Raw genomic sequence first — 26,259 nt, 5'->3', positions numbered from 1 at the left:
TGTATAGTGTGGGGGTCTATACTGCTCTACTATATACTGTGGGGTACTGTATAGTGTGGGGTGCTAAACTGCATACTGTGTGGTGCTGTATACTATAGGGTGCTATACTGCATACTGTGTGGTGCTGTATACTATAGGGTGCTATACTGCATACTGTGTGGTGCTGTATACTATAGGGTGCTATACTGCATACTGTGTGGTGCTGTATACTATAGGGTGCTATACTGCATACTGTGTGGTGCTGTATACTATAGGGTGCTATACTGCATACTGTGTGGTGCTGTATACTATAGGGTGCTATACTGCATACTGTGTGGTGCTGTATACTATAGGGTGCTATACTGCATACTGTGTGGTGCTGTATACTATAGGGTGCTATACTGCATACTGTGTGGTGCTGTATACTATAGGGTGCTATACTGCATACTTGGGGGTTTACATCCACTTTAATCATACAACTAAAAAAACGAAATAAATATAGATATATATATAAATGTACACACACTCTGGTGCTGGTGGGTAATGCTGGTGTGGGTACTGCTGGTGCTGGTGGGTATTAATGTTGGAGTGGCGTGTGTACTGCCTGGGTACTCTACATTGTGACATCACAAAAAAAAAAAATGTTTGGGTTTACATCCACTTTAAGTTATTAGTGCCCCTCAAGTTTTGACTGTAATATCTTATGTGTCCCCCTTATATAGCAATCTTAGAGTTGCCACTCGTTCGAGGAAGTGTAAAAAAGGTGAGGAAAAATAAAGTATTGATAATTTGCATTTTTATTCTAGTGCGTGATTGTGTAGACAGGGCCCCAGTGCACTGTATTGCCCGGGGGCCTATAATGCTCTTAAGATGGCACTGCATGCAGACACAAAATTCAACACCTCCTGGCGCCACTTAGGCCACCAGAACCGACGAGACACTAATTCAGAGGTTGCCCTACTACCTGGGTGTCCTGCCAGTGTGGAGTTATGGTGTTCTTTTAGTATCTCCAGTCGTAAATTTTCTGGCACAAACAGTTTACCCGAGGGGCAGGAGGCCGGGGCGTCCCCCTGAGCTTCCAACACCCTCCCCTCCAAACCTGAGTGTAATGCAGAGACCACCACCCCTTTTGCAAAATGGGCTCTGGTACCTCAACATCACCCCCTCCAGGAAAACTTCGAGACAATGCATCCGCCTTAGTATTTTTTGCCCCCGGGCGATAAGTTATTACAAAATTAAACCTAGTAAAAAATAACGACCACCGAGCCTGTCTAGGGGTGAGACGTTTAGCAGACTCCAGATATAATAAGTTTTTGTGATCAGTAATCACCGTGACGGGATGAACCGCCCCCTCCAAAAAATGACGCCACTCCTCAAAAGCTTACTTAATAGCCAAAAGTTCCCTGTTGCCAATATCATAGTTCCTTTCTGCAGTAGACAATTTCTTCGAAAAGAAAGCACACGGACGCCATTCACCAGGGGACGGGCCCTGAGATAGTACCGCTCCCACCCCCACCTCTGATGCGTCAACCTCTACAATAAAAGGAAGCGAGACATCTGGCTGTACGAGAATAGGGGCTGAGGTGAATCTCTCCTTCAGAGATGCAAAGGCAGTTTTGGCTGCATGTGACCATTTGGAAAAATCGGATCCCTTTCGGGTCATGTCCGTCAGTGGTTTGACCACCAAGGAATAGTTCTTTATAAACTTTCTATAAAAATTGGCAAACCCCAGGAAGCGTTGCAATGCCTTCAGGTTCTCAGGCAGATCCCAGTCTATAATCGCCCGGACTTTCTCTGGATCCATGCGGAAACCTGAATCTGACAACACATACCCCAGAAATAGCAGTTCTTTTACGGCGAACACACATTTTTCTAACTTAGCAAACAATTTGTTGGCCCTTAATATCTGCAGCACTTGTCTCACATGGATCTTATGAGTATCCAGATCCGGGGAATAGACCAGGATGTCATCAAGATATATCACAACAAATCTCCCGATAAGGTGACTAAAAATATCGTTGACAAAATGTTGGAATACCGCAGGCGCATTAGTAAGACCAAATGGCATGACCAGATTTTCATAATGCCCTTCCGGAGTATTAAAAGCCGTCTTCCACTCATCCCCCTCTTTGATGCGAACCAGGTTATAGGCTCCTCTGAGATCCATTTTGGAGAACCATTTAGCACCAGCAACCTGATTAAAGAGGTCGGGAATGAGAGGAAGAGGATAGGGATCTCGGATAGTTATCTGGTTTAATTCCCGGAAATCCAGGCAAGGACGTAGGCCCCCATCTTTCTTTTTAACGAAAAAGAACCCTGCAGCCACAGGTGAAGAAGAGGGTCTGATGTGTCCCTTAGCCAAACTCTCCGAAGTATAATCTTTCATAGTCTTCCTCTCCGGGCCGGAAAGATTGTATAACCGGGTTTTAGGTAGTTTTGCCCCAGGTAATAGATTAATCGGGCAATCATATGGACGATGAGGTGGTAACCCCTGACAACCCTTCTCAGAGAACACATCCATAAAATCTGACAGAAAGGCAGGTAAAGATGTTACAGAGAGTGTAGAGCACCTACTACTCAAGCAGTTGTCCTTACAATGTTCACTCCACTCCACAATCTCCCCGGCCTGCCAATCCACCACTGGATTGTGAGTCACCAGCCAGGGAAGCCCCAATACCATAGGAGCCGGAAGACCGTCCAGGACATAACAAGAGATATGCTCTTTATGGAGGTCCCCTACCTGCAGATGGATATTATGGATGATCTGAGTTAACTCTCTCTGAGTAAGAGGGGAGGAGTCGATGGCAAAAACAGGAATAGTTCTGCATACCGGTTCCGGAGTAAAACCCAGAGCCTGAGCAAAAAGTGAATCCACCAAGTTGACCCCCGCCCCACTGTCCAAAAAGACGGAACAGATCTCAGTTTTATTGCCCGCCTCAACGGTAGCGGACAACAAAAACTGAGACATGCGTATGGAGGAAACGAATACGCCCAGACTGTTCTCCTCCGCACAATCTGGGGACTCTAGTTTTCCGGCGGCTCCTTTATTTGTGGTCTCTTGGGTTCTGAGGGACAAACCTTTACAAAATGACCCCTCCCCCCACAACAAAAACAAACCTCTGACCTACGGCGGAACTTAGGAGGATTCAGCCGTCTAGTGGCGCCCCCTATTTGCATTGGTTCGACTGGACCATAACAGACTGATCCCTGCCCTATAGAGGCCTCCGTAAAATTTAATAGTCTCTCCCTGAGTCGTCTGTCGATTCTTATGGACAGAGACATAGCAGCCTCAAGAGACCCAGGGACCTCGTATACCGCCAGCGCGTCTTTTAATTTTTCAGACAACCCCTGGCAGAACTGACTCCTAAGGACCGAGTCGTTCCATAACGTATCAGTAGCCCACCTACGGAATTCGGAACAATATAGTTCAGCAGACCGGTTCTCTTACCGAAGTCTACGTAGCTTAGACTCAGCCAGTGAGACCCTGTCCGGGTCATCATATACGAGACCCAGGGCTTCAAAAAACTCCTCCACTGATCGTAAGGCCGGAGAGTCTGATGGTAGGGAGAAAGCCCAAGCCTGCGGATCTCCTTGCAGGAGAGAAAATACAATGCCCACCCGTTGTTCCTCACCGCCGGAGGATCTAGGGCGTAACCTGAAGAACAATTTGCAAGCTTCTCTGAAGGTTACAAATTGGTCTCTCCCTCCTGAGAACTTATCAGGTAAAGCCACTTTTGGCTCAGGAGTACCTTGGTTTCCCGTAGCAACGGTGGAACCCAAGGATGGCTGCTGCTGCTGCAGCACTGTTGCTTTTAATCCTGCCACTTCAAGGGATAACCCCTGTAATTGTTTCACCAAAACCGAAACCGGATCCATAGTGGAACAGACAAAATACAAAGCAAAACAGCAAGCAGAGAAAAAAAAAAAGAAATGTCATTTTTTTTTTTTTTTTTTTTTTAAAAGGCCAGATATACTGTCACGACCGCTATCCCAGCAGCAGTCGTGTCGCACCAGATGGAGGGGAAGGGGGACCCTTATCTACGGATGGGAAATAGAATGGCCACCCTTGACTAACCCTAAGCTGGCACCTGTCTGCCCTGATACCCTAGACGGGGTGTGAACCCGTGCGGCGAGCAGGATGCCTAAACCATCAGTCGCCCTAACAAGACTGGACTGGGGAAAGGCCGATGGGAGCGCTAGTCACTCATGTCTAGGAGAACAGCAGGGGAAGACAGCAACAAACAAACAACAGCAGAGATAGACTTATTGTCACGGATGGTGTACAGGAAACAAGACAATGCAATACAATAATGACTCACTGGATCCACAACTAAGGGACAAAAGGGAGACCCCTACATGAGACCTGCCACTCTCCCTAATTGCTCAGCCTATGCGAACACCCCAAAGGTGGATGGGCGCATATCCACGTACCTCGGCTATCTAATACCTGAAGACCCTACAATAGTGAGGGGACACGACCACCGGCTCCCTACACTAGACACGGAGGGAGTCAGGGTCACCTGAAAATCCAGCAGACAGAAAATCACAAATAAAGGAACAGCACTTATCTTGCAGAGGACTGGGAAATAGAAACAGCAAGCACACACACTCCAGGAAGTTGTATGAGCCGCAACCTAATGCATCATGGGGAGGAACTTAAAGGGAAGCAATCAGTCCAACTGCATTACAGCTGAGATAGACTAACGAGATAAGGAACTTAACCAAAACAAAGAAACTCAAGGAGGAGGATCTGGAAAGCTCCTGTCAGAGCTTCTCAACTGTCTGGTTGTGACAGTACCCCTCCCTCTACGAGTGGACTCCGGACACTCAGGGCCCACCTTCTCAGGATGGGACCTATGGAAAGCCCTGATGAGACGAGTGGCCTTAATGTCCGTCACTGGGACCCACATCCTCTCCTCAGGACCATAACCCTCCCAATGAACGAGGTACTGGAGGGAACCGCGGACAAGACGAGAATCCACAATCCTAGAGACCTGAAATTCAAGATTTCCATCAACCATAATCGGAGGAGGAGGCAAAGGCGAGGGTACAATAGGTTGAACATAAGGTTTCAATAAGGACTTATGAAAAACATTATGGATCTTCCAAGTCTGAGGAAGATCAAGACGGTAGGCAACAGGATTGATGACAGACAGGATCTTGTAAGGCCCAATAAACCTAGGACCCAACTTCCAGGAGGAAACCTTCAATTTGATATTCTTGGTAGACAACCACACCAGATCACCAACATTCAGGTCCGGACCAGGCACACGTCTCTTATCTGCCACACGCTTATATCTCTCACTCATGCTCTTTAGATTATCCTGAATCTTTTGCCAAATAGATGACAAAGACGAGGAGAATCTGTCCTCATCAGGTAAACCAGAAGACCCCTCTCCCGAGAAAGTCCCAAACTGCGGATGAAACCCATATGCACCAAAAAATGGTGACTTATCAGAGGACTCCTGACGACGGTTATTTAAAGCAAACTCAGCAAGGGACAAAACACCAATCCTCCTGATTCTCCGCCACAAAACAGCGCAGATACAGTATGTCTCCAGATTCTGATTGACGCGCTCTGTCTGGCCATTCGACTGCGGATGGAAAGCAGAAGAGAATGACAACCGAACCCCCAAGCGAGAACAGAAAGCCTTCCAGAATCTGGAAACAAACTGCGTGCCCCTATCAGAGACTATGTCTGAAGGAATACCATGCAATTTGACAATGTGGTCAATAAATGCCTGCGCCAGCGTCTTAGCATTGGGCAAACCAGGAAAAGGGATGAAATGCACCATTTTGCTAAAACGGTCCACCACCACCAGAATCACAGTCTTCCCCGAGGAACGAGGCAAGTCCGTTATGAAGTCCATGGACAGATGTGTCCAAGGACGGGAAGGAATGGGTACGGGAAGGAGAGGACCTGATGGCCGTGAATGAGGGACTTTGGCACGAGCGCAAGTCTCGCAAGCTGCCACAAAACCCTCAACCGACTTACGAAGCGCAGGCCACCAGAATCTCCGAGCGATGAGATCCAGTGTGGCTCTTGCCCCCGGGTGCCCAGCAAGGACCGTATCGTGGTGTTCCTTAAAAATCTTGTGTCTCAAAGCGAGAGGCACAAACAACCTCCCAGGAGGACAAAGATCAGGAGCCTCTGACTGGGCTGCCTGCACCTCTGCCTCCAATTCAGGAAAAAGAGCAGAGACCACCACACCTTCAGCCAAAATGGGACCCGGGTCTTCAAAATTCCCACCTCCCGGAAAACAACGTGACAGGGCATCTGCCTTCACATTCTTAACTCCAGGGCGGAACGTGACAACAAAATTAAACCTTGAAAAGAACAAAGACCATCTGGCCTGTCTCGGGTTCAGACGCTTGGCTGACTCCAAGTAGGCCAGATTTTTATAGTCAGTAAACACGGTAATAGGGTGTCTGGCTCCCTCTAGCCAATGGCGCCATTCCTCAAAAGCCAACTTGATGGCCAACAATTCCCTATCTCCCACATCATAATTTCTCTCTGCGGAGGAGAGTTTCTTCGAGAAAAAGGCACATGGTTGCCATTTGGCAGGAGAGGAACCCTGAGACAAGACCGCACCCACCCCTACCTCAGAAGCATCAACCTCAACTATGAAGGGTAACGAAATATCAGGTTGTACCAGGATGGGAGCGGAAGCAAAACTCTCCTTGATATTAGAAAAGGCCTTACGTGCCTCTACCGACAAGGAAGAAAAATCTACCCCCTTTCTGGTCATATCAGTGAGTGGTTTAACAACAGAGGAATAATTCAAAATAAATTTCCTGTAATAATTGGCAAAGCCCAAAAAACACATCAGCGCCTTCTGATTCTCAGGAAGCTCCCACTCAAGCACAGCGCGGACCTTCTCGGGGTCCATGCGAAAACCAGAAGCGGAGAGAAGAAACCCCAGAAATTGAATTTCTGGAACCGCAAACACACATTTTTCCAGTGTCGCGTATAATTTATTCTCCCGCAGGATGAGCAAGACCTGACGTAAATGTTCCTTATGAGTCTTGAAATCAGGAGAAAAAATCAAAATGTCATCCAAATACACTAATACAAATTTTCCCATTAAATGATAAAAAATGCTGTTCACGAAATGCTGAAAAACGGCTGGGGCATTCATTAAACCAAAAGGCATAACCAAATTCTCAAAATGGCCCTCAGGGGTATTGAAAGCCGTCTTCCATTCGTCTCCTTCTCTGACCCTGACCAAGTTGTATGCCCCTCTTAGGTCTAATTTGGAAAAGACTTTAGCCCCAACAACCTGGTTAAACAGGTCCGGGATTAGAGGAAGCGGATAAGGGTCACGAATAGTGATACTGTTCAGCTCCCTGAAATCCAGACAAGGTCTTAAAGAACCATCTTTTTTCTTAACAAAGAAAAAACCAGCGGCAACAGGTGACTTCGAGGGTCGTATGTGTCCTTTTCTCAGACTCTCAGAGATATAAGCACGCATAGCGACCCTCTCAGGTTGGGAAAGATTGTATAAACGAGATTTAGGCAGCTTGGCGCCTGGGATGAGATTAGTAGGGCAATCGTACTCCCTGTGCGGGGGCAAATCCTGAACTCCACTCTCAGAGAAGACATCCGAAAATTCAGAGAGGAAAGGTGGTACAGTCTTAGTAGAAACCTCAGAAACAGATGTCATGAGGCAATTCTCTCTGCAAAAGTCACTCCAACCATTTATTTGCCTCGCTTGCCAATCAATGGTGGGGTTATGTTTAGTGAGCCAGGGTAGCCCCAACACTAGAGGAGTAGGCAAACCGCTAAGGACGAAACATGACACATCCTCAACATGAGCATCACTCACAATTAAACGGATATTGTGAACTATGCCATTTAATGATTTCTGAGAAAGTGGAGCGGAATCAATAGCAAAAACAGGAATATCCTTTCCCAAAGTGCATACCTGAAAACCATGAGTTATTGCAAATTGATTATCAATGAGATTGACAGCTGCTCCACTATCCACAAAAATCTCACAAAAAATGCTCTTGCTCTCTAGCGCCACCCTAGCAGGCAGGACAAAACGGGAACTACAAGCAAACGGAAAACCTTCAATTTCCGCCTCAACCCTGCCAATAGTAACAGACGGAACATTTTTAAAAGATTTTTTCCTTTTTGTTTCTTTATTACTCCCAGAAGACTGCCTGAATCTCCTAGAGGGACAAACATTTGCCAGATGATTTATACCTCCACAACAAAAGCAAACCCTCCCCTGCGGGCTGAATCTTCTATTGTCAGAGGCAATCAACCCCAGCTGCATGGGCTCCTGCTCAGAAGGGGCTGACAGCGACTGAGACCCCTGCGCACAGAAAGAGACCGCTGCACTGTCCCGGGACTGAGTATGACAGGAAGGAGAGATCTCTCCTCTCTCTCTAAGACGCCTGTCAATACAAACGGCCTGAGACATAGCAGAATCCAAGGAGGTAGGTCTCTCATGAAAGGCAAATGCATCTTTCAATCCCTCTGAAAGACCATGGCAAAATTGACTTCGGAGTGCAGCATCATTCCAACCAGTATCAGCTGCCCATCTCCGAAATTCTGAGCAGTATATCTCTGCGGATTGTTTACCCTGGCATAACAGACGTAGTCTAGACTCAGCCAGAGCAATACGATCCGGATCATCATATATCTGACCCAGGGCTAAAAAGAATTCATCCACTGAACGGAGGGGCCGTGCCCCCTCCGGCAGCGAAAAGGCCCAGGATTGAGCGTTACCCCTGAGCAGCGATATAATGATCCCCACCCTCCGTTCTTCATCACCAGAGGAATGGGGAAGAAGGCGAAAATGGAGTTTGCAAGCCTCTCTAAAACGCACAAAATACTCACTACCCCCGGAGAACGTATCCGGGAGCGAGATCTTAGGCTCAGAACAAACTCCATGAACGCAAGCTGAACCGGTCACTTGAAACTGAGAAAAAGTCTTACGGAGATCAGCTACCTCCAATGAAAGACCCTCGAAGCGCTCAGCCAAAAGTGAAACCGGATCCATGCTTGAGACGGTTTAGGCGGCTTATAATGTCACGGATGGTGTACAGGAAACAAGACAATGCAATACAATAATGACTCACTGGATCCACAACTAAGGAACAAAAGGGAGACCCCTACATGAGACCTGCCACTCTCCCTAATTGCTCAGCCTATGCGAACACCCCAAAGGTGGATGGGCGCTTATCCACGTACCTCGGCTATCTAATACCTGAAGACCCTACAATAGTGAGGGGGCATGACCACCGGCTCCCTACACTAGACACGGAGGGAGTCAGGGTCACCTGAAAATCCAGACAGAAAATCAAAAATAAAGGAACAGCACTTATCTTGCAGAGGACTGGGAAATAGAAACAGCAAGCACACACACTCCAGGAAGTTGTATGAGCCGCAACCTAATGCATCATGGGGAGGAACTTAAAGGGAAGCAATCAGTCCAACTGCATGACAGCTGAGATAGACTAACGAGATAAGGAACTTAACCAAAACAAAGAAACTCAAGGAGGAGGATCTGGAAAGCTCCTGTCAGAGCTTCTCAACTGTCTGGTTGTGACACTTATCCAGTCATGAGCAGAGAAGGCGATCCCAAACACGACAGTCCACGCCGGACAAGAGCTCCACAGCAACACCATCAAACGATCTCCTTCCAAGGTCAGAGTAGCACTGGAAGTAAGGACTATATCTGGCAATGACTGCAAGTGAAACTGAAACTAATATAGTAGCTGGGAGTGGCAGACAGGACTCACCTGAGAAGGATGCCTACAAACTCCCAGTCAGGACAAAAAGGTTCACAAGGCAAAACCCAGATGACATACCCTGAACCACGGGGCAAACTCACAAGCTATCGTGAGTAGCAAGTCGCTGCGACCTTCTCCTCCCAGACCTGTCTGGATCAGTCACAGTCGTGACAGCTATTCTTTAAAAGTTTCCAGAACAAGTTTGTATACTTTCCGAACCAAAGGTCAACTGACAGCAAGAGACACCCTTTTTACCCATAAAAGCACTAGTCATGTGACACTTATAATCTGGATGGTAAAGCCTTCCAACTATGGCAGTAGTTTGGGTTGTCCATATAGGCTAAATCAATGTATGTTTCTATTCACTGATAATAAGCAGAGATCCTGAAAATAAGTATCTGAAACGTAAAGTATATTCCATATAACTATGGTCTGTTCACTTCTCCCACAGTGGTAACTGGAGCGACAGATGGAATCGGGAAGGCTTACGCAAAGGAGGTCAGTAGCATGTGGTCTATCAGTCTAATTATCTATCTCTTATATCTGTCTCATACTTCTATGTCTTCCCTGTAGTTGGCCAGGAGAGGCTTCGATGTCGTTCTCATCAGTAGGAATGCAGAGAAGTTACAAAAAGTTGCTCAGGAGATAGGTGAGGGGCAAGAAGGTCTTACCAACATCTGCATTTAGATTCAAGATAGATACAAGACTTCAAATATTGAGAGGAAAGACCTAATCTTTATACATATCTTATATCCATAGAAAAAGAAAGCCGACAAAAAACTAAGATAATTCCAGTTGACTTCACGGGAGGGCCTGAGATTTATCCAAAGGTGGAGAAGGCTTTGAAGGACCTGGATATCGGAATTTTAGGTACAACCTTAGAAATTAAATGGAGCCTAAGTTCAATGTTCCAACTTATTTCCCAACACCAAACATAAGACCAAAGATCTCCACACCGGACTCTTCCATCATTAGAACATTATCCCAAAGCACCCTGGAATTGTCTAGCAATTTTCTTGCTGTACATAACAAGTATTAATGTGTTTGCCCAGTCTTCTTATTATGGGGTCATGAACATTACTCTTAGCTGAGCCTGAAAGGACTTGTTTTGGGAGTTCTAGGCCCCTTGGGTCATTCTTGTAGTTGGTGGCCACTCAAGGATTGATTCACTACAGGAACAAAGGGAGAGAATATGCCCAATCTTTGTTAGACCCAAAGACAATATGCCTGCCTGAAACACATTTGGTTATCTGAGCACTCTACAGATTTGGTTATCATTTCATGTCTACTTACCTAACCCTAACAGGACAATAACGGGTTCCTTCATGATTCTGGAATCTGTATCGGCAAGAACATTTCTGCAGACTGCACTGTTCTTGCTATTAGAAATGTCTGATATACAGTAGTTAATGGAAACTGTGACCACATTGCTGGACACTCTACAGGACAGACCATCACCAGTGTTTTTTTCTTCTAACAGTAAACAATGTTGGGATGAATTACCACCCTAAATTATGCAGATTTCTTGAGGTCCCTGATATTAACAAGGTGAGCTCCATGATACATGATTACTGAGAAAATCTGTGTAATGTATAGTTAGAGATTCATAACTGTTGATCAAAAATACATACAGTATAGTAATTAGAGGAATTAGAGATAAGAAAACTTCTTGATATTTTCTTCATGTCTGATTTGGCAAATTTTTCAAAAAGTTACGTTCTGACCCCAATTAATTCATCGTGAATCAAATTCCTCGTATTGGTCTGAAAATTGGTATATAACATCCTACAGTCTCCTAAGACTCAAATTTTATATGAAAAGATGTTCTCTTTTTGTTAACCCCCCCAATATGCCCATAAGTCCATGGGGTCAGGCAACATGGTATGAGCCGGAGAAAGGCAGGGTCCATGTGGGACTGAACCTGGGTGTTGAGGTGGTACATCTCTGTTAATCTATCATGTTAATCATACTGAACTTGCTGCTGCTGCGGCGGCCGTGGCCTCTGCTGATTGTGTTAGTGGAGATGGCATTAGATGGTTGACAATGGGGGTGGGGGTTCATTGAGGGACATCCCGGTCATTCATGCTGTCAGCAGGCATCTGCTCACTGAAAACGGCAGCAAGCTGCTTACACACCGTTTCCTGGTAATAACGTAATTTGACCTCCCTTTTGGAAGAAGGAAAACATTCCCCCATTTTTCCTTGAAAGCGAGGGTCTAAAAGCATGACTATTTAGTAATCAGTTTGATGTGAATGATGCCCCTTTCAATATGTATTCAAACGCATACAACTGGCAATTCTGGCCAGCATACCAGAGGACTCAGTTCTTTCTGGCTTCATCTCTGACTGAGATGATTGATTGTCATGATCATCATCAGCAGCCTCCTGCTCTCCTTCCACCAACCACTTCTCTTATCCTCCTCAGGTCATAGCTCCTCATCCTTCTCCTCCATGGGACTTAAGCTACAGGGCGGCCTGCAAAATGCGTAAGCTGTTCTTCTCCTGCCATTGTCCCTTGTTGCATCAGCATGAGCGTTTGCTCTAAGATAAATATCGTTGATGCCACAGTTGTTTCCAATAACAAATCTGATGGACTCTTCGAAGGGCCTGAGCATGAAGCACGCCTCTCTAATCAGCTGCCTCTGCCTTTACCTTGAAACAAAGGCTGTCTGCTGAGGTTGTCTCATGCAAGATGAAATCATTAATGGCTTTATACTACTCCTACAGATGCTCTAGCATATGCAAGGTGGAATCCTAGCAATTTGGAATGTCGAGGATCAAGCAGTGCAATGGCAGGCCATTCTGTCCCTTCAAGTCCTGGAGGGCATTCTTCGGCACAAATGAATGGCTGAACTGTGAGGACAGTCTCCTGTACATGAGCAGCAACCAATGCAAGCCAGTATAATTTTTCAAAAAGCAATGCACGACTAAATTAATCACATGCACCATGCAGAGAGCATGTGTTATTTTCCCCGAATGCAGGGCGGCTACAATGTTTATGCCATTGTTGTTGATCACCTTGCCCAGTTGGAGTTGATTGGGAGACTGCTTTTCGATGCACTTTCGCAACTGATCGTTGTGTGGCTACTCTTGCCCAGTCTGATCAGCTCTAACACAGCATGGCAGTGATTCAACCTGTTCTGAAACAAGTAGTGCCAACATGATTGAGTGCTAAGGTGGCAACCGCATGAGGAGCCAACACAGTGGCCCAGTCACAGAGTGGTGATGTTGGGAATCGCATGAGGAGTCAACACAGTCACAGAGTGGTGAGAGTAGGAATCGCATGAGTCATCATGCTGACTGCCTGCTACCACTGCCTCTGTGAAGCCGTGCACCGCTACTTCTTTCCAGACAGGTAGGCGCCTGCTTGGCAGACGGTCTACCCCGGGCACGTTTGGCCACAGTTCTCACACTGCTGCCACCCTGCTGACTCATGGCCACGCTGCCACCCTGCTGGCTCAGCTGCTGCCTCATGTGCAAGCTGCCACCCTCTTCTCCTGATAATGATGATGATGATGATGATGATGAAGAAGCCCTCTCTTCACCCGGCTCCCACGGGCAATCGGCCACATCATCGTCCACCACTGTCTGTACGTCACTGATGTCACCCTCACCAGTCTCAGAGCCACGTGCCTGACAACTCGCAACACCAGCTCCCACACGACTATCATTGTCGATACTTGCCTGCCTACCAGAGGAAGCAGTGGATCTCTCCTTCTCACCTGTCTGTCAGACAGACTGTACTGGAACATTAACTGCAAAGGTGAAAGAGCATAGAATTAAGTAAAAAAGAATTTGAACACCCTTGTGCTGCTACGCAGTTAAAATTTGTATAAAATAGTTGAACCATTCATATATTCTATATTTGGTCATATGCTCCCATCTAGTGGCCGTTTTTGGTAATGCGCTTGTTTTTATGTTTGTGATATCTGTCATTCATTTCATTGCTCCACCCCTTCTCCTGTGTACCTCACTTCCTGTTTCTCCATACTGCTCCAGGCAATGAACAGGTACACATGTATTCTCATGTAAGCTTACAAAAGCATCAAGGCTTACAGAATAAAGCAACTTACACGGATAAACTCGGTGTTGGTGAGTTCAAGCTATCTAATAAGGATTGTCCGCAGTGATTATATCTCCTAATACAGGCCAGGCATAGAGGTCTCACTAGGGATAAATCGCTATTACAACAATCGGAGTCAGAATAGTCAAAAGATGCATAGAATTCCTACAGCCTGCTGTGTATATGTGTGTGCCTAATCTGCAATCAAGCTCAGTGCCATCCGCCATCTTGTGAAAGCACATGGTCGCACAAACTTACTGTACTTCAAGTGAATGTTGAAAAATGTTTCTCTACATTGCACTGTGTTACCTCACCTGTCTAAGTCGCGGTTCGTTTTCTTAAAGAGACAGTACCATTTTTCGCTGTTTGTCTTCTTAAAGAGACAGTACAATTTTTTTTAGCAAAACCATAAAAAATGTCTAGACAAGGCTCTGAACACTCTTTTATGGCTGAACCAACGCAGATACATCATGCCTCTGAACCGGCAGACGTACAGGGAGCAGATTCTGCAGATATTGCCGAACAGAGTGTAAGACCCAAACGTACAATAAAACCAACACAGAAACTCAGAGAAAACTATCAAGCCACTAGAGATGACTTCTCCACTAATCTGTCAGACCTCTGGGACAGAACCTCACACCGCATGTCAGTTTTGTCACACTCTTATGATCAACCAGCTGAAATAAGAGACTCCATAAATCACCTATTTGCTGTGTATGTACGCTACCAGCAGCTGTCTGCAAAATACTCAGTCTTCTTGCAGGACTCTAATATAGAGGATTCTTCAGCAGAACTGACTAGGACTGATGCACTGAACCAACAAAGGGATCTCACAGTGCAAAATGCTAAGCTTAACGCAGAACTCCGCATTACTCAACTGCAGGAGACCAGATCTCACAGATCCACCACAACCAAGCGCACTGCACTTTTTTCCAGATCCTCTCGTTCCAGAAGATCAACATTAAGTGATAAGTTAATAGAGGCCCGCGCTGATGCCGAATCAAAAAAGGCACAAAGCTCCTTTACCAGAAAGCAAGCAGAGATGGAAGATCAAACGGCAGCTTAACAAGCCGAGGTGGCAGCTCGCCAAGCAGAGATGGTAGCTCGTCAAGCAGAGATGGAAGCTCAAAGGGCAGCTCAACAAGCAGAGATGGCAGCTTATCAAGCCAAGATGGAAGCTCAAAACAAAGCTCTCCAAGCAGAGGCAGATTCACAAATAAAGATTCTGCAAATGAAAGGGGAGGAAGCAGCTTCCCTAGCAAGGCTGAAAGTCCTTGAACAAGCAATGGGACAAAGTACTAATTCAGACTGCCTTATCCCAGCTGGACTGGAAGATCCAGCTGAACGCAACAATACGTTCTAAAGCATAACATCTGCAAAGATACAGAATCATCTCCTGTACGTCATGTTAATTCCTCCAACCGAGATGTGGTATTTTAGAGCTCAAAATATATGACACAGTCCTCCCACCACCAATCCTATGTGAGCAGGGGACTATAGAACTACTTCGGTCCAATTATTCTGGCCAAATCAGCAGTTGCTGAGAAGTACATACAGACCAGTAACTTCTAGCATCGCCGGCCGCATATGCGTTCCAATATGCGTTCCAAGGACCGGAAGTGACGAATCACGTCATTGCGATGCGGTCCACTCACCGGAAGTGCTATCTCCTTGGCGTCCGGAAAAACATGTCGGCACCAGCACTTAAATAGCAAGCGCTGGCACACTGCTATGAGCCCTCCAGTCTCCTAGCATACCAGCTGTACCTTCTACAGGGCCCCCCTCTGTCTGGTGAGTACACAGCATTATTTATACCACGGACCTGTCTATTCTATGTTAATCACTGACTGGCATATAGTATATTTTGACCATAGATCAGTATACTATTGCAATATATGAATGTCTGACATATAGTACTTTGTATCTTCAGACCTGTATAAATGTCTGACATATAGTACCTTTTACCTTCAGACTTCATCATACATACGGACAAGAGGTACATATCTGTATACACAGCGCCATCAAGTATGCCAAGGAGCTAAGTACCATCTAATTTTTCGAAGCACCATCTTTAAAAAAAATTTGCTTTCTTTATTCCCTACGTTTATTACACTGTCATCACCTCCTGATGAGCTGCTGTATGCAGCCGAAACGCGTTGGGGTGGTGTCTTTATATTATTTATATTAGACTTATTCTTTTTGTTTTTTTTCACTGGATCAATATTTCCCGATCCAGCTTTGCTAAGTAGGGCATCACTAGGGCCACATCTAGGCCTAGGTACGGGGGCAGGGTGTCTCCACCATCAGGGGACATCCCTGTGCTTCAGGACATAGTTCCATAGGGTCATCTAGGGAGAGTTTTTTTCCCACAGACTTACCTACTATCATCCCCGCCCCTATAGTGATTCATTATTCCACCACCTATCTATAATAGGAGGTTCATTTTTTATACATCAGAGCATCTGAGCATATCGACCACTCTTGCTCATACCCATTTATTAATAAAGGTATCAAGTTTCTTAATTAAGCACGTTAATTTTCAATTTTCTTCATCTCCTGTACCTCCTACTAACAACACTGTTCTGACTCCAAATGCAGAGACCTCCCAGCTCTATATGCCTGAGTCTCTTCAAGTCTCCAACGCAAGTACATCTATGCAGCAAACCAGATCAACTCATGTCAACAACAAGGTGACTTCCAGTGATAAGCTGCAGCTCAAATCAAAGCCAGCACAAGCCTTAGAGACTACACCACAGTTAAACGCTCATGCAACATCATTTTACCCTGGTAAACCTCACCCTACATCACCAGAGAACTTTCACACCCAAGGGGTTGCACAAGTTACTTTGACACCAAGGAGTGAGAGACCAGACATGAATGACTTTGCCAGATACATGGTACGCCGTGAGCTCATTAACACCAGCCTCTCAAGATTTGACGACTGTCCAGAGAGCTACAGGGCCTGGAGATCAACCTTCAAGGCTACTATTGCCCATCTCAACCTTACTGCTAAGGAAGAACTTGATTTGCTCATAAAGTGACTGGGACCAGAATCTGCAGGTCGTGTTAAAAGACTCAGAACAGTACATGTTGATCATCCAGATGCAGGTCTTGTTGCTGCATGGGCAAGACATATGGTAGCTCTGAAGCCAAAGAAAGCGCTCTATTCAAGAGACTATAAAACTTCCCAGAAATAGGGAACAAAGACTACCGCAAGCTCCAAGATCTAAGTGACCTCCTCATGGAGCTAGAGTTGGCAAAGACTGACCCACGTCTTCCTGGACTAAGCTTCCTGGACACCGCTCATGGTGTCAACCCAGTGGTGTCTAAACTGCCATACGGCCTACAAGAGAAATGCGCACAACAGGGCTCAAGATACAAAATAGACTATAATGTATCCTTTCCTCCATTCTCATACTTCTGCAGGTTTATTAGTGATCAAGCCTGGAAGAGAAACGATCCCAGCTTCAGTGAACCCAACCTGCCTGCTTCATCCTCACCATCATCAAGGTATGATAACACAGCAGCTAAACGTAGAGACTTAAATAGAGCAATATCTGTTAAAAGGACAGACATCTCACCCTCCACAACCTCACCTTCTGATCAGTGTGTTGTGGATGACAGAGATAAAGACCCTAATCGTCAATGTCCTATTCACAAGAAGCCTCACCCTCTTAAGAAATGTTGTGGGCTTAGTGCAAAGACTTTACAAGAGTGCAGGGAGATTCTCCAGAAACTTGGCATATGCTACAAGTGCTGTGCTTCTGATAGCCATTTTGCTTAAGACTGTAAAGTTGTTATCAAGTGCACAGAGTGCAGTAATGACAGACATGTTACAGTCATGCATCCTACTCCACTTCCAGAAGAATTCCAGAATTCTTTCAGGATGAGTCTAACAGCTAGGTTGCACCATTACCTCTTCGTGCTACAAGGGCCAAACTCCCAACCAATCGTGAACAGGCTTTATCTAGATTTAACTCACTTCAATGAACACTAAGGAACAGGCCTGAAATAATGGACCATTTCATCGCCTTTATGAAAAGGATCTTTGACAACGATCACACCGAACCAGCACCACCAATTCAAAGACACGATGAGTGCTGGTATCTGCCTTAATTCGGAGTGTATCATCCTCGTAAGTCAAAACAAATCAGGATAGTATTTGACTCCAGTGCCAAGCATCAAGGTGTATCCCTAAACGATGTTCTTCTCACTGGCCCGAATCTAACCAACAACCTTGTAGGCGTGCGTATGAGGTTTAGAAGAGAACCAGTTGCCATAACTGCTGATATTGAACAGATGTTTAATTTCTTCATTGTACGCGAAGACCATAGTAATTTCCTAAGGTTTCTGTGGCACCGTGACAACAACATGGACAATGAGATTATTGAATATTGCATGAAAGTACATGTTTTTGGAAATAGTCCCTCACCCGCTGTTGCAATATAGGGTTTGCGAAAGACTGCCATTGATGGAGAAAAGGAGTATGGCGCGGATGCTCGACACTTCATTGAGAGAGACTTTTATGTTGACAATGGACTTAAGTCTTTACCTACAAACAAAGAAGCCATAGACCTGCTCCAAAGGACACAAGGTATGCTTTCGGAGGCTAAATTCAGACTACACAAATTGCCTCAAATAGTGTTGCTGTCATGAAAGTCTTTCAACATGGCGATCATACCACAGGGTTTAAGGACTTACAGTGGGGGAAATAATTATTTGACCCCTCACTGATTTTGTAAGTTTGTCCAATGACAAAGAAATGAAAAGTCTCAGAACAGTATCATTTCAATGGTAGGTTTATTGTAACAGTGGCAGATAGCACATCAAAAGGAAAATCGAAAAAATAACTTTAAATAAAAGATAGCAACTGATTTGCATTTCATTGAGTGAAATAAGTATTTGAACCCCTACCAACCATTAAGAGTTCTGGCTCCCACAGAGTGGTTAGACACTTCTACTCAATTAGTCACCCTCATTAAGGACACCTGTCTTAACTAGTCACCTGTATAAAAGACACCTGTCCACAGAATCAATCAATCAAGCAGACTCCAAACTCTCCAACATGGGAAAGACCAAAGAGCTGTCCAAGGATGTCAGAGACAAAATTGTAGACCTGCACAAGGCTGGAATGGGCTACAAAACCATTAGCAAGAAGCTGGGAGAGAAGGTGACAACTGTTGGTGCGATTGTTCGAAAATGGAAGGAGCACAAAATGAACATCAATCGACCTCGCTCTGGGGCTCCACGCAAGATCTCACCTCGTGGGGTGTCAATGGTTCTGAGAAAGGTGAAAAAGCATCCTAGAACTACACGGGAGGAGTTAGTTAATGACCTCAAATTAGCAGGGACCACAGTCACCAAGAAAACCATTGGAAACACATTACACCGCAATGGATTAAAATCCTGCAGGGCTCGCAAGGTCCCCCTGCTCAGGAAGGCACATGTGCAGGCCCGTCTGAAGTTTGCCAATGAACACCTGAATGATTCAGAGAGTGACTGGGAGAAGGTGCTGTGGTCTGATGAGACCAAAATAGAGCTCTTTGGCATTAACTCAACTCGCTGTGTTTGGAGGAAGAAAAATGCTGCCTATGACCCCCAAAACACCGTCCCCACCGTCAAGCATGGGGGTGGAAACATTTTGCTTTGGGGGTGTTTTTCTGCTAAGGGCACAGGACAACTTATTCGCATAAACGGGAAAATGGACGGAGCCATGTATCGTGAAATCCTGAGCGACAACCTCCTTCCCTCTGCCAGGAAACTGAAAATGGGTCGTGGATGGGTGTTCCAGCACGACAATGACCCAAAACATACAGCAAAGGCAACAAAGGAGTGGCTCAAGAAGAAGCACATTAAGGTCATGGAGTGGCCTAGTCAGTCTCCGGACCTTAATCCAATCGAAAACCTATGGAGGGAGCTCAAGCTCAGAGTTGCACAGAGACAGCCTCGAAACCTTAGGGATTTAGAGATGATCTGCAAAGAGGAGTGGACCAACATTCCTCCTAAAATGTGCGCAAACTTGGTCATCAATTACAAGAAACGTTTGACCTCTGTGCTTGCAAACAAGGGTTTTTCCACCAAGTATTAAGTCTTTTTTTGTTAGAGGGTTCAAATACTTATTTCACTCAATGAAATGCAAATCAGTTGCTATCTTTTATTTAAAGTTATTTTTTCGATTTTCCTTTTGATGTGCTATCTGCCACTGTTACAATAAACCTACCATTGAAATGATACTGTTCTGAGACTTTTCATTTCTTTGTCATTGGACAAACTTACAAAATCAGTGAGGGGTCAAATAATTATTTCCCCCACTGTAAATCTGGGAATGGACATGCCACCTATACAGAGAAGTCTGAGCCTACGGTGGGACCTATTAAAGGACACTTTCAGCTTTCAAGTCAGCTATACAGACAAGCCATTTACCAAGCGTGGTGTTCTGTCAGTGGTAAACAGTCTATGCGATCCAATGGGATTTGTGGCTCCCATCACCATACAAGGTAAAGCCTTACTTAGACAGCTCTCAGAGTCTATTAAAGATTGGGATGCTCCACTGCCATCTGACAAGCTTTCAAAGTGGGAGTCCTGGAAGCAATCTCTACACGCCTTAGATGGAATCCATATACCACGCTGCTACACCTCAGCTTCCCTTGCTATGAGCCGTAGAAAAGGCCATTGCGGCTGTTGCCTACCTCAAGGTCCTGAGTTCCTGCTAGATCACACAGAAGAGACCACGGCTGACGTCTTCGGTCTTCTAGAACCTGACAAAGATCCAGAGAACCCAACTATTCTTAACCCAGCTACCCTGCTTACCCAGTAGCTTGGGTCCGTTCCTGTTCCACCTGGAAACTTTCAAAGACGGAAATCTGTGCTTTGATCAATGGAAGCGAGTACAGAACCTTGCCAACTGCTTCTGGAATAGTTGGAAGATGGAGTATCTTTCCCCTCTGCAAGGACGAAGGAAATGGCAATGACAGTACTCTACCATACAAGTTGGAGATCTCGTTCTGCTCAAGGACCAGCTGGCCGAAAGAATCGAGTGGCCTATTGGACTTATTGTTAAGAGCGTTCGTAGTGATGACGGAAACGTACGCAAGGTGGAGGTGAAAGTTGCAAGAGATGGGACTGTAAAGACTTTCATCAGGCCTATCACAGAACTTGTTCTGCTCTTGCCCTTCGGAGAATGAACTTATAGCCCAGGCTGCTGAATCTTACCTGTGTTTGAACTTTAATTGATTCACTTGAAGCCTTACAATTTTGTTGTTGCATTTTATGCCTGTTCTCTTTATGTTTTTCAGGTCCTCGGACATTAAGCAAATTGCACTGTTGTTTATTTGCAATTATATAACTACCGTTATGGTTTAAATAGTGACATTTTCAATGCCAGACGGAGAGTGTGCTGCTACGCAGTTAAAATTTATATAGTTTAATTCGTTGAACCATTCATATCTTCTATATTTGGTCATATGCTCACATCTAGTGGCCGTTTTTGGTAATGCACTTGTTTTTCTTTTCTTGATATCTGTTATTCAATTCATTGCTCCACCCTTTCTTCTGTGTACCTCACTTCCTGTTTCTCCATACTGCTCCAGGCATTGAACAGGTACACATGTATTCTCATGTACGCTTACAAAAGCATCATCTTTTGACCGCACAATACCGGAATCCATCTGTTCTGCTGTACTCTGTTATCTGGCTTACAGAATAAAGCAACTTACATGGATAAACTCGGTGTTGGTGAGTTCAAGCCATCTGATAAGAATTGTCCGCAGTGATTATACCTGCTCATACAGGCCAGGCATAGAGGTCTCACTAGCTAACAATCTGAGTCAGAATAACCCTAAAATGTGTAGTATCAAACCAGGTTTGGGTCAAAAACACAGAATAGATGCAGATATTTCCATTACACCTTATCTCTGAGTAGGCTTCACTTCTGGTTTTGGCTCACAAAAAATGATAGTAATAACTGATCAAATAACTGAAGTGTGAACTCACCCTAAAGTGTGTAGTATCGGGCCGCTATTTCACACCAACTCCGAAACTACTGATTGAGGCATCAAATTAAGTGTAAAAGAATTTGACCACCCTAAAAGTGTGTAGAGAAGTGTTCTGCTTTGGCGAACTGCAGCCTCGGCAGCTAACCCATTTCGGGTTATCTGTTCTTGGCCTTAATGGTGGGATCACCTCTATTATCTTATTTTTCTTCTTCGTAAGCTTGAGGAGCGTGCTTTCTTCACCCATGCAGCATGCCAGACCGCAAGTACTTATATATAAACTAAATACACCCCAAAACAGTTTGTAGCAGAACACAATTTCATCCCAGAATTAAAAAGGAATGGATGTACTTTTATATCAACTAAATACACCACAAAACTGGTTGTATTGTAACGGTCAGAAGAGGAAGAGACCGCAAGGCAGGATTCAAGTACAGTACAGCAGACAAGGAGACTGAAGCATAAACCAGCTTTATTAAGGAACAAAATGAAACTGCCGGAAAATCTGATTAACAGTACAGTAGCACCGCACCAGAGGCACCAATGGGTCAATGACAGGAATGGTATGAACAGGTGTACATAAATCAGCAACAATGGTACAGGAATTTTGCATAGACACAGAATGAGCTAAACAGCAAACAGACAGCTTACAAGCTACTCTCACTACCAATTACCTATCTAGCCCTGCTACCCAGGGGTCGCTTCTACAGGGGACGCTTTTTGTGAAATTCGCATGAAATTCCACTTCGTCAACTTTGAATCGCTTATCTCTAGATAAAACAATGCGGGATTTGTGGCAAAATGTTTTTTCCACTAGGCATCAAATAGCACTTGGTCAACATTAGACAAAAATGTATAAAACATCATCAGCGTTTGCAGCAGAATGCTGTTGGGGTGCTGTGCTGATAATAAGCTTACGTAGAAACTTGAGGTTTTGAAAAAAAAGCTGTCTCTGCAGGTGGTTGGTTTTGTGATGCAGAACCGCTAGAATTACGTGCTGCAGCAGCCCCTCACTGCACCAAAGCTATCCCTGATCAAAGTCCCTAAAATGTACACACATTTCTTTCTATTCTTTCCCTAGACTGTCCTTGTTACTCTAGAATAGTTGTCTACATACAGTACAGACCAAAAGTTTGGACACACCTTCTCATTCAAAGAGTTTTCTTTATTTTCATGACTATGAAGGCATCAAAACTATGAATTAACACATGTGGAATTATATACATAACAAACAAGTGTGAAACAACTGAAAATATGTCATATTCTAGGTTCTTCAAAGTAGCCACCTTTTGCTTTGATTACTGCTTTGCACACTCTTGGCATTCTCTTGATGAGCTTCAAGAGGTAGTCCCCTGAAATGGTTTTCACTTCACAGGTGTGCCCTGTCAGGTTTAATAAGTGGGATTTCTTGCCTTATAAATGGGATTGGGACCATCAGTGGCGTTGAGGAGAAGTCAGGTGGATACACAGCTGATAGTCCTACTGAATAGACTGTTAGAATTTGTATTATAACAAGAAAAAAGCAGCTAAGTAAAGAAAAACGAGTGGCCATCATTACTTTAAGAAATGAAGGCCAGTCAGTCAGCCGAAAAATTGGGAAAACTTTGAAAGTAAGGGCTATTTGACCATGAAGGAGAGTGATGGGGTGCTGCGCTAGATGACCTGGCCTCCACAGTCACCGGACCTGAACCCAATGGAGATGGTTTGGGGTGAGCTGGACGGCAGAGTGAAGGCAAAAGGGCCAACAAGTGCTAAGCATCTCTGGGAACTTCTTCAAGACTGTTGGAAGACCATTTCAGGGGACTACCTCTTGAAGCACATCAAGAGAATGCCAAGAGTGTGCAAAGCAGTAATCAAAGCAAAAGGTGGCTACTTTGAAGAACCTAGAATATGACATATTTTCAGTTCTTTCACACTTGTTTGTTATGTATATAACTCCACATGTGTTAATTCATAGTTTTGATGCCTTCATAGTCATGAAAATAAAAAAAACTCTTTGAATAAGAAGGTGTGTCCAAACTTTTGGTCTGTACTGTACATTACTCATCCTAAACTGATCCTGAGTTACCCCCTGTATTATATTCCAGAGCTGTAATCACTATTCTGCAGGCTTCAGAAATAAAATCTTCCAGCATCCAATGGATATATAAACATGATTATCACTCCCTCAATAACACTGATTATTGACCCCTGATAGGATGGATTGCAATCAGAAATGTCATATTGCGTATACCTAAATACTGTGATATTCCATTTGCTTAATTTTCAGAGGATAAGCGACATCATGAACTGCAATGTACTATCCATGGTGCATGTAAGTATCCTTATCATAATACCATAGGTCGAGAGTCCTCCCCTCCTCCTGCAGGGTGATACATATAGAAGGAGCTATGAGTCTGCTCCTCCTCCTGCAGGGTGATACATATAGAAGGAGCTATGAGTCTGCTCCTCCTCCTGCAGGGTGATACATATACAAGGAGCTATGAGTTTGCCCCTCCTCCTGCAGGGTGATACATATAGAAGGAGCTATGAGTCTGCTCCTCCATCTGCAGGGTGATACATATAGAAGGAGTTATGAGTCTGCTCCTCCTCCTGCAGGGTGATACATATAGAAGGAGCTATGAGTCTGCTCCTCCTCCTGCAGGGTGATACATATAGAAGGAGCTATGAGTCTGCTCCTCCTCCTGCAGGGTGATACATATAGAAGGAGCTATGAGTCTGCTCCTCCTCCTGCAGGGTGATACATATAGAAGGAGCTATGAGTCTGCCCCTCCTCCTGCAGGGTGATACATATAGAAGGAGCTATGAGTCTGCCCCTCCTCCTGCAGGGTGATACATATAGAAGGAGCTATGAGTCTGCCCCTCCTCCTGCAGGGTGATACATATAGAAGGAGCTATGAGTCTGCTCCTCCTCCTGCAGGGTGATACATATAGAAGGAGCTATGAGTCTGCCCCTCCTCCTGCAGGGTGATACATATAGAAGGAGCTTTGAGTCTGCTCCTCCTCCTGCAGGGTGATACATATAGAAGGAGCTATGAGTCTGCTCCTCCTCCTGCAGGGTGATACATATACAAGGAGCTATGAGTTTGCCCCTCCTCCTGCAGGGTGATACATATAGAAGGAGCTATGAGTCTGCTCCTCCATCTGCAGGGTGATACATATAGAAGGAGTTATGAGTCTGCTCCTCCTCCTGCAGGGTGATACATATAGAAGGAGCTATGAGTCTGCTCCTCCTCCTGCAGGGTGATACATATAGAAGGAGCTATGAGTCTGCTCCTCCTCCTGCAGGGTGATACATATAGAAGGAGCTATGAGTCTGCTCCTCCTCCTGCAGGGTGATACATATAGAAGGAGCTATGAGTCTGCTCCTCCTCCTGCAGGGTGATACATATAGAAGGAGCTATGAGTCTGCCCCTCCTCCTGCAGGGTGATACATATAGAAGGAGCTATGAGTCTGCTCCTCCTCCTGCAGGGTGATACATATAGAAGGAGCTTTGAGTCTGCCCCTCACACTGCAGGGTGATACATATAGAAGGAGCTATGAGTCTGCCCCTCCTCCTGCAGGGTGATACATATAGAAGGAGCTATGAGTCTGCCCCTCCTCCTGCAGGGTGATACATATAGAAGGAGCTATGAGTCTGCCCCTCCTCCTGCAGGGTGATACATATAGAAGGAGCTATGAGTCTGCCCCTCCTCCTGCAGGGTGATACATATAGAAGGAGCTATGAGTCTGCTCCTCCCCCTGCAGGGTGATACATATAGAAGGAGCTATGAGTCTGCTCCTCCTCCTGCAGGGTGATACATATAGAAGGAGCTATGAGTCTGCCCCTCCTCCTGCAGGGTGATACATATAGAAGGAGCTATGAGTCTGCCCCTCCTCCTGCAGGGTGATACATATAGAAGGAGCTATGAGTCTGCCCCTCCTCCTACAGGGTGATACATATAGAAGGAGCTATGAGTCTGCCCCTCCTCCTGCAGGGTGATACATATAGAAGGAGCTATGAGTCTGCCCCTCCTCCTGCAGGGTGATACATATAGAAGGGAGCTATGAGTCTGCTCCTCCTCCTGCAGGGTGATACATATAGAAGGAGCTATGAGTCTGCTCCTCCTCCTGCAGGGTGATACATATAGAAGGGAGCTATGAGTCTGCCCCTCCTCCTGCAGGGTGATACATATAGAAGGGAGCTATGAGTCTGCTCCTCCTCCTGCAGGGTGATACATATAGAAGGAGCTATGAGTCTGCTCCTCCTCCTGCAGGGTGATACATATAGAAGGGAGCTATGAGTCTGCTCCTCCTCCTGCAGGGTGATACATATAGAAGGAGCTATGAGTCTGCTCCTCCTCCTGCAGGGTGATACATATAGAAGGAGCTATGAGTCTGCCCCTCCTCCTGCAGGGTGATACATATAGAAGGAGCTATGAGTCTGCCCCTCCTCCTGCAGGGTGATACATATAGAAGGAGCTATGAGTCTGCCCCTCCTCC

At 45.3% G+C, this 26,259-nt stretch overlaps 1 protein-coding gene across 1 annotated transcript in view; it reads left to right on the top strand.

Moving 5' to 3' along the window:
• The window catches only part of LOC120986583 (very-long-chain 3-oxoacyl-CoA reductase-B-like), a 116,992-nt gene that overhangs the window by 60,680 nt on the left and 30,053 nt on the right, over positions 1-26,259 (top strand). Inside the window, exons 4-8 of the mRNA XM_040415243.1 lie at positions 10,175-10,221; positions 10,297-10,372; positions 10,483-10,593; positions 11,204-11,271; positions 24,046-24,090. Coding sequence (XP_040271177.1) covers positions 10,175-10,221; positions 10,297-10,372; positions 10,483-10,593; positions 11,204-11,271; positions 24,046-24,090 — 347 coding nt within the window. The remainder of the gene's footprint in view (positions 1-10,174; positions 10,222-10,296; positions 10,373-10,482; positions 10,594-11,203; positions 11,272-24,045; positions 24,091-26,259) is intronic.

The sequence above is a fragment of the Bufo bufo genome, chromosome 1 (assembly GCF_905171765.1).
Source record: "Bufo bufo chromosome 1, aBufBuf1.1, whole genome shotgun sequence".
Taxonomy (NCBI): domain Eukaryota; kingdom Metazoa; phylum Chordata; class Amphibia; order Anura; family Bufonidae; genus Bufo; species Bufo bufo.
The sequence above is the reverse complement of the archived record's forward strand: the minus strand, read 5'-3'. Positions and strand labels throughout refer to the sequence as shown.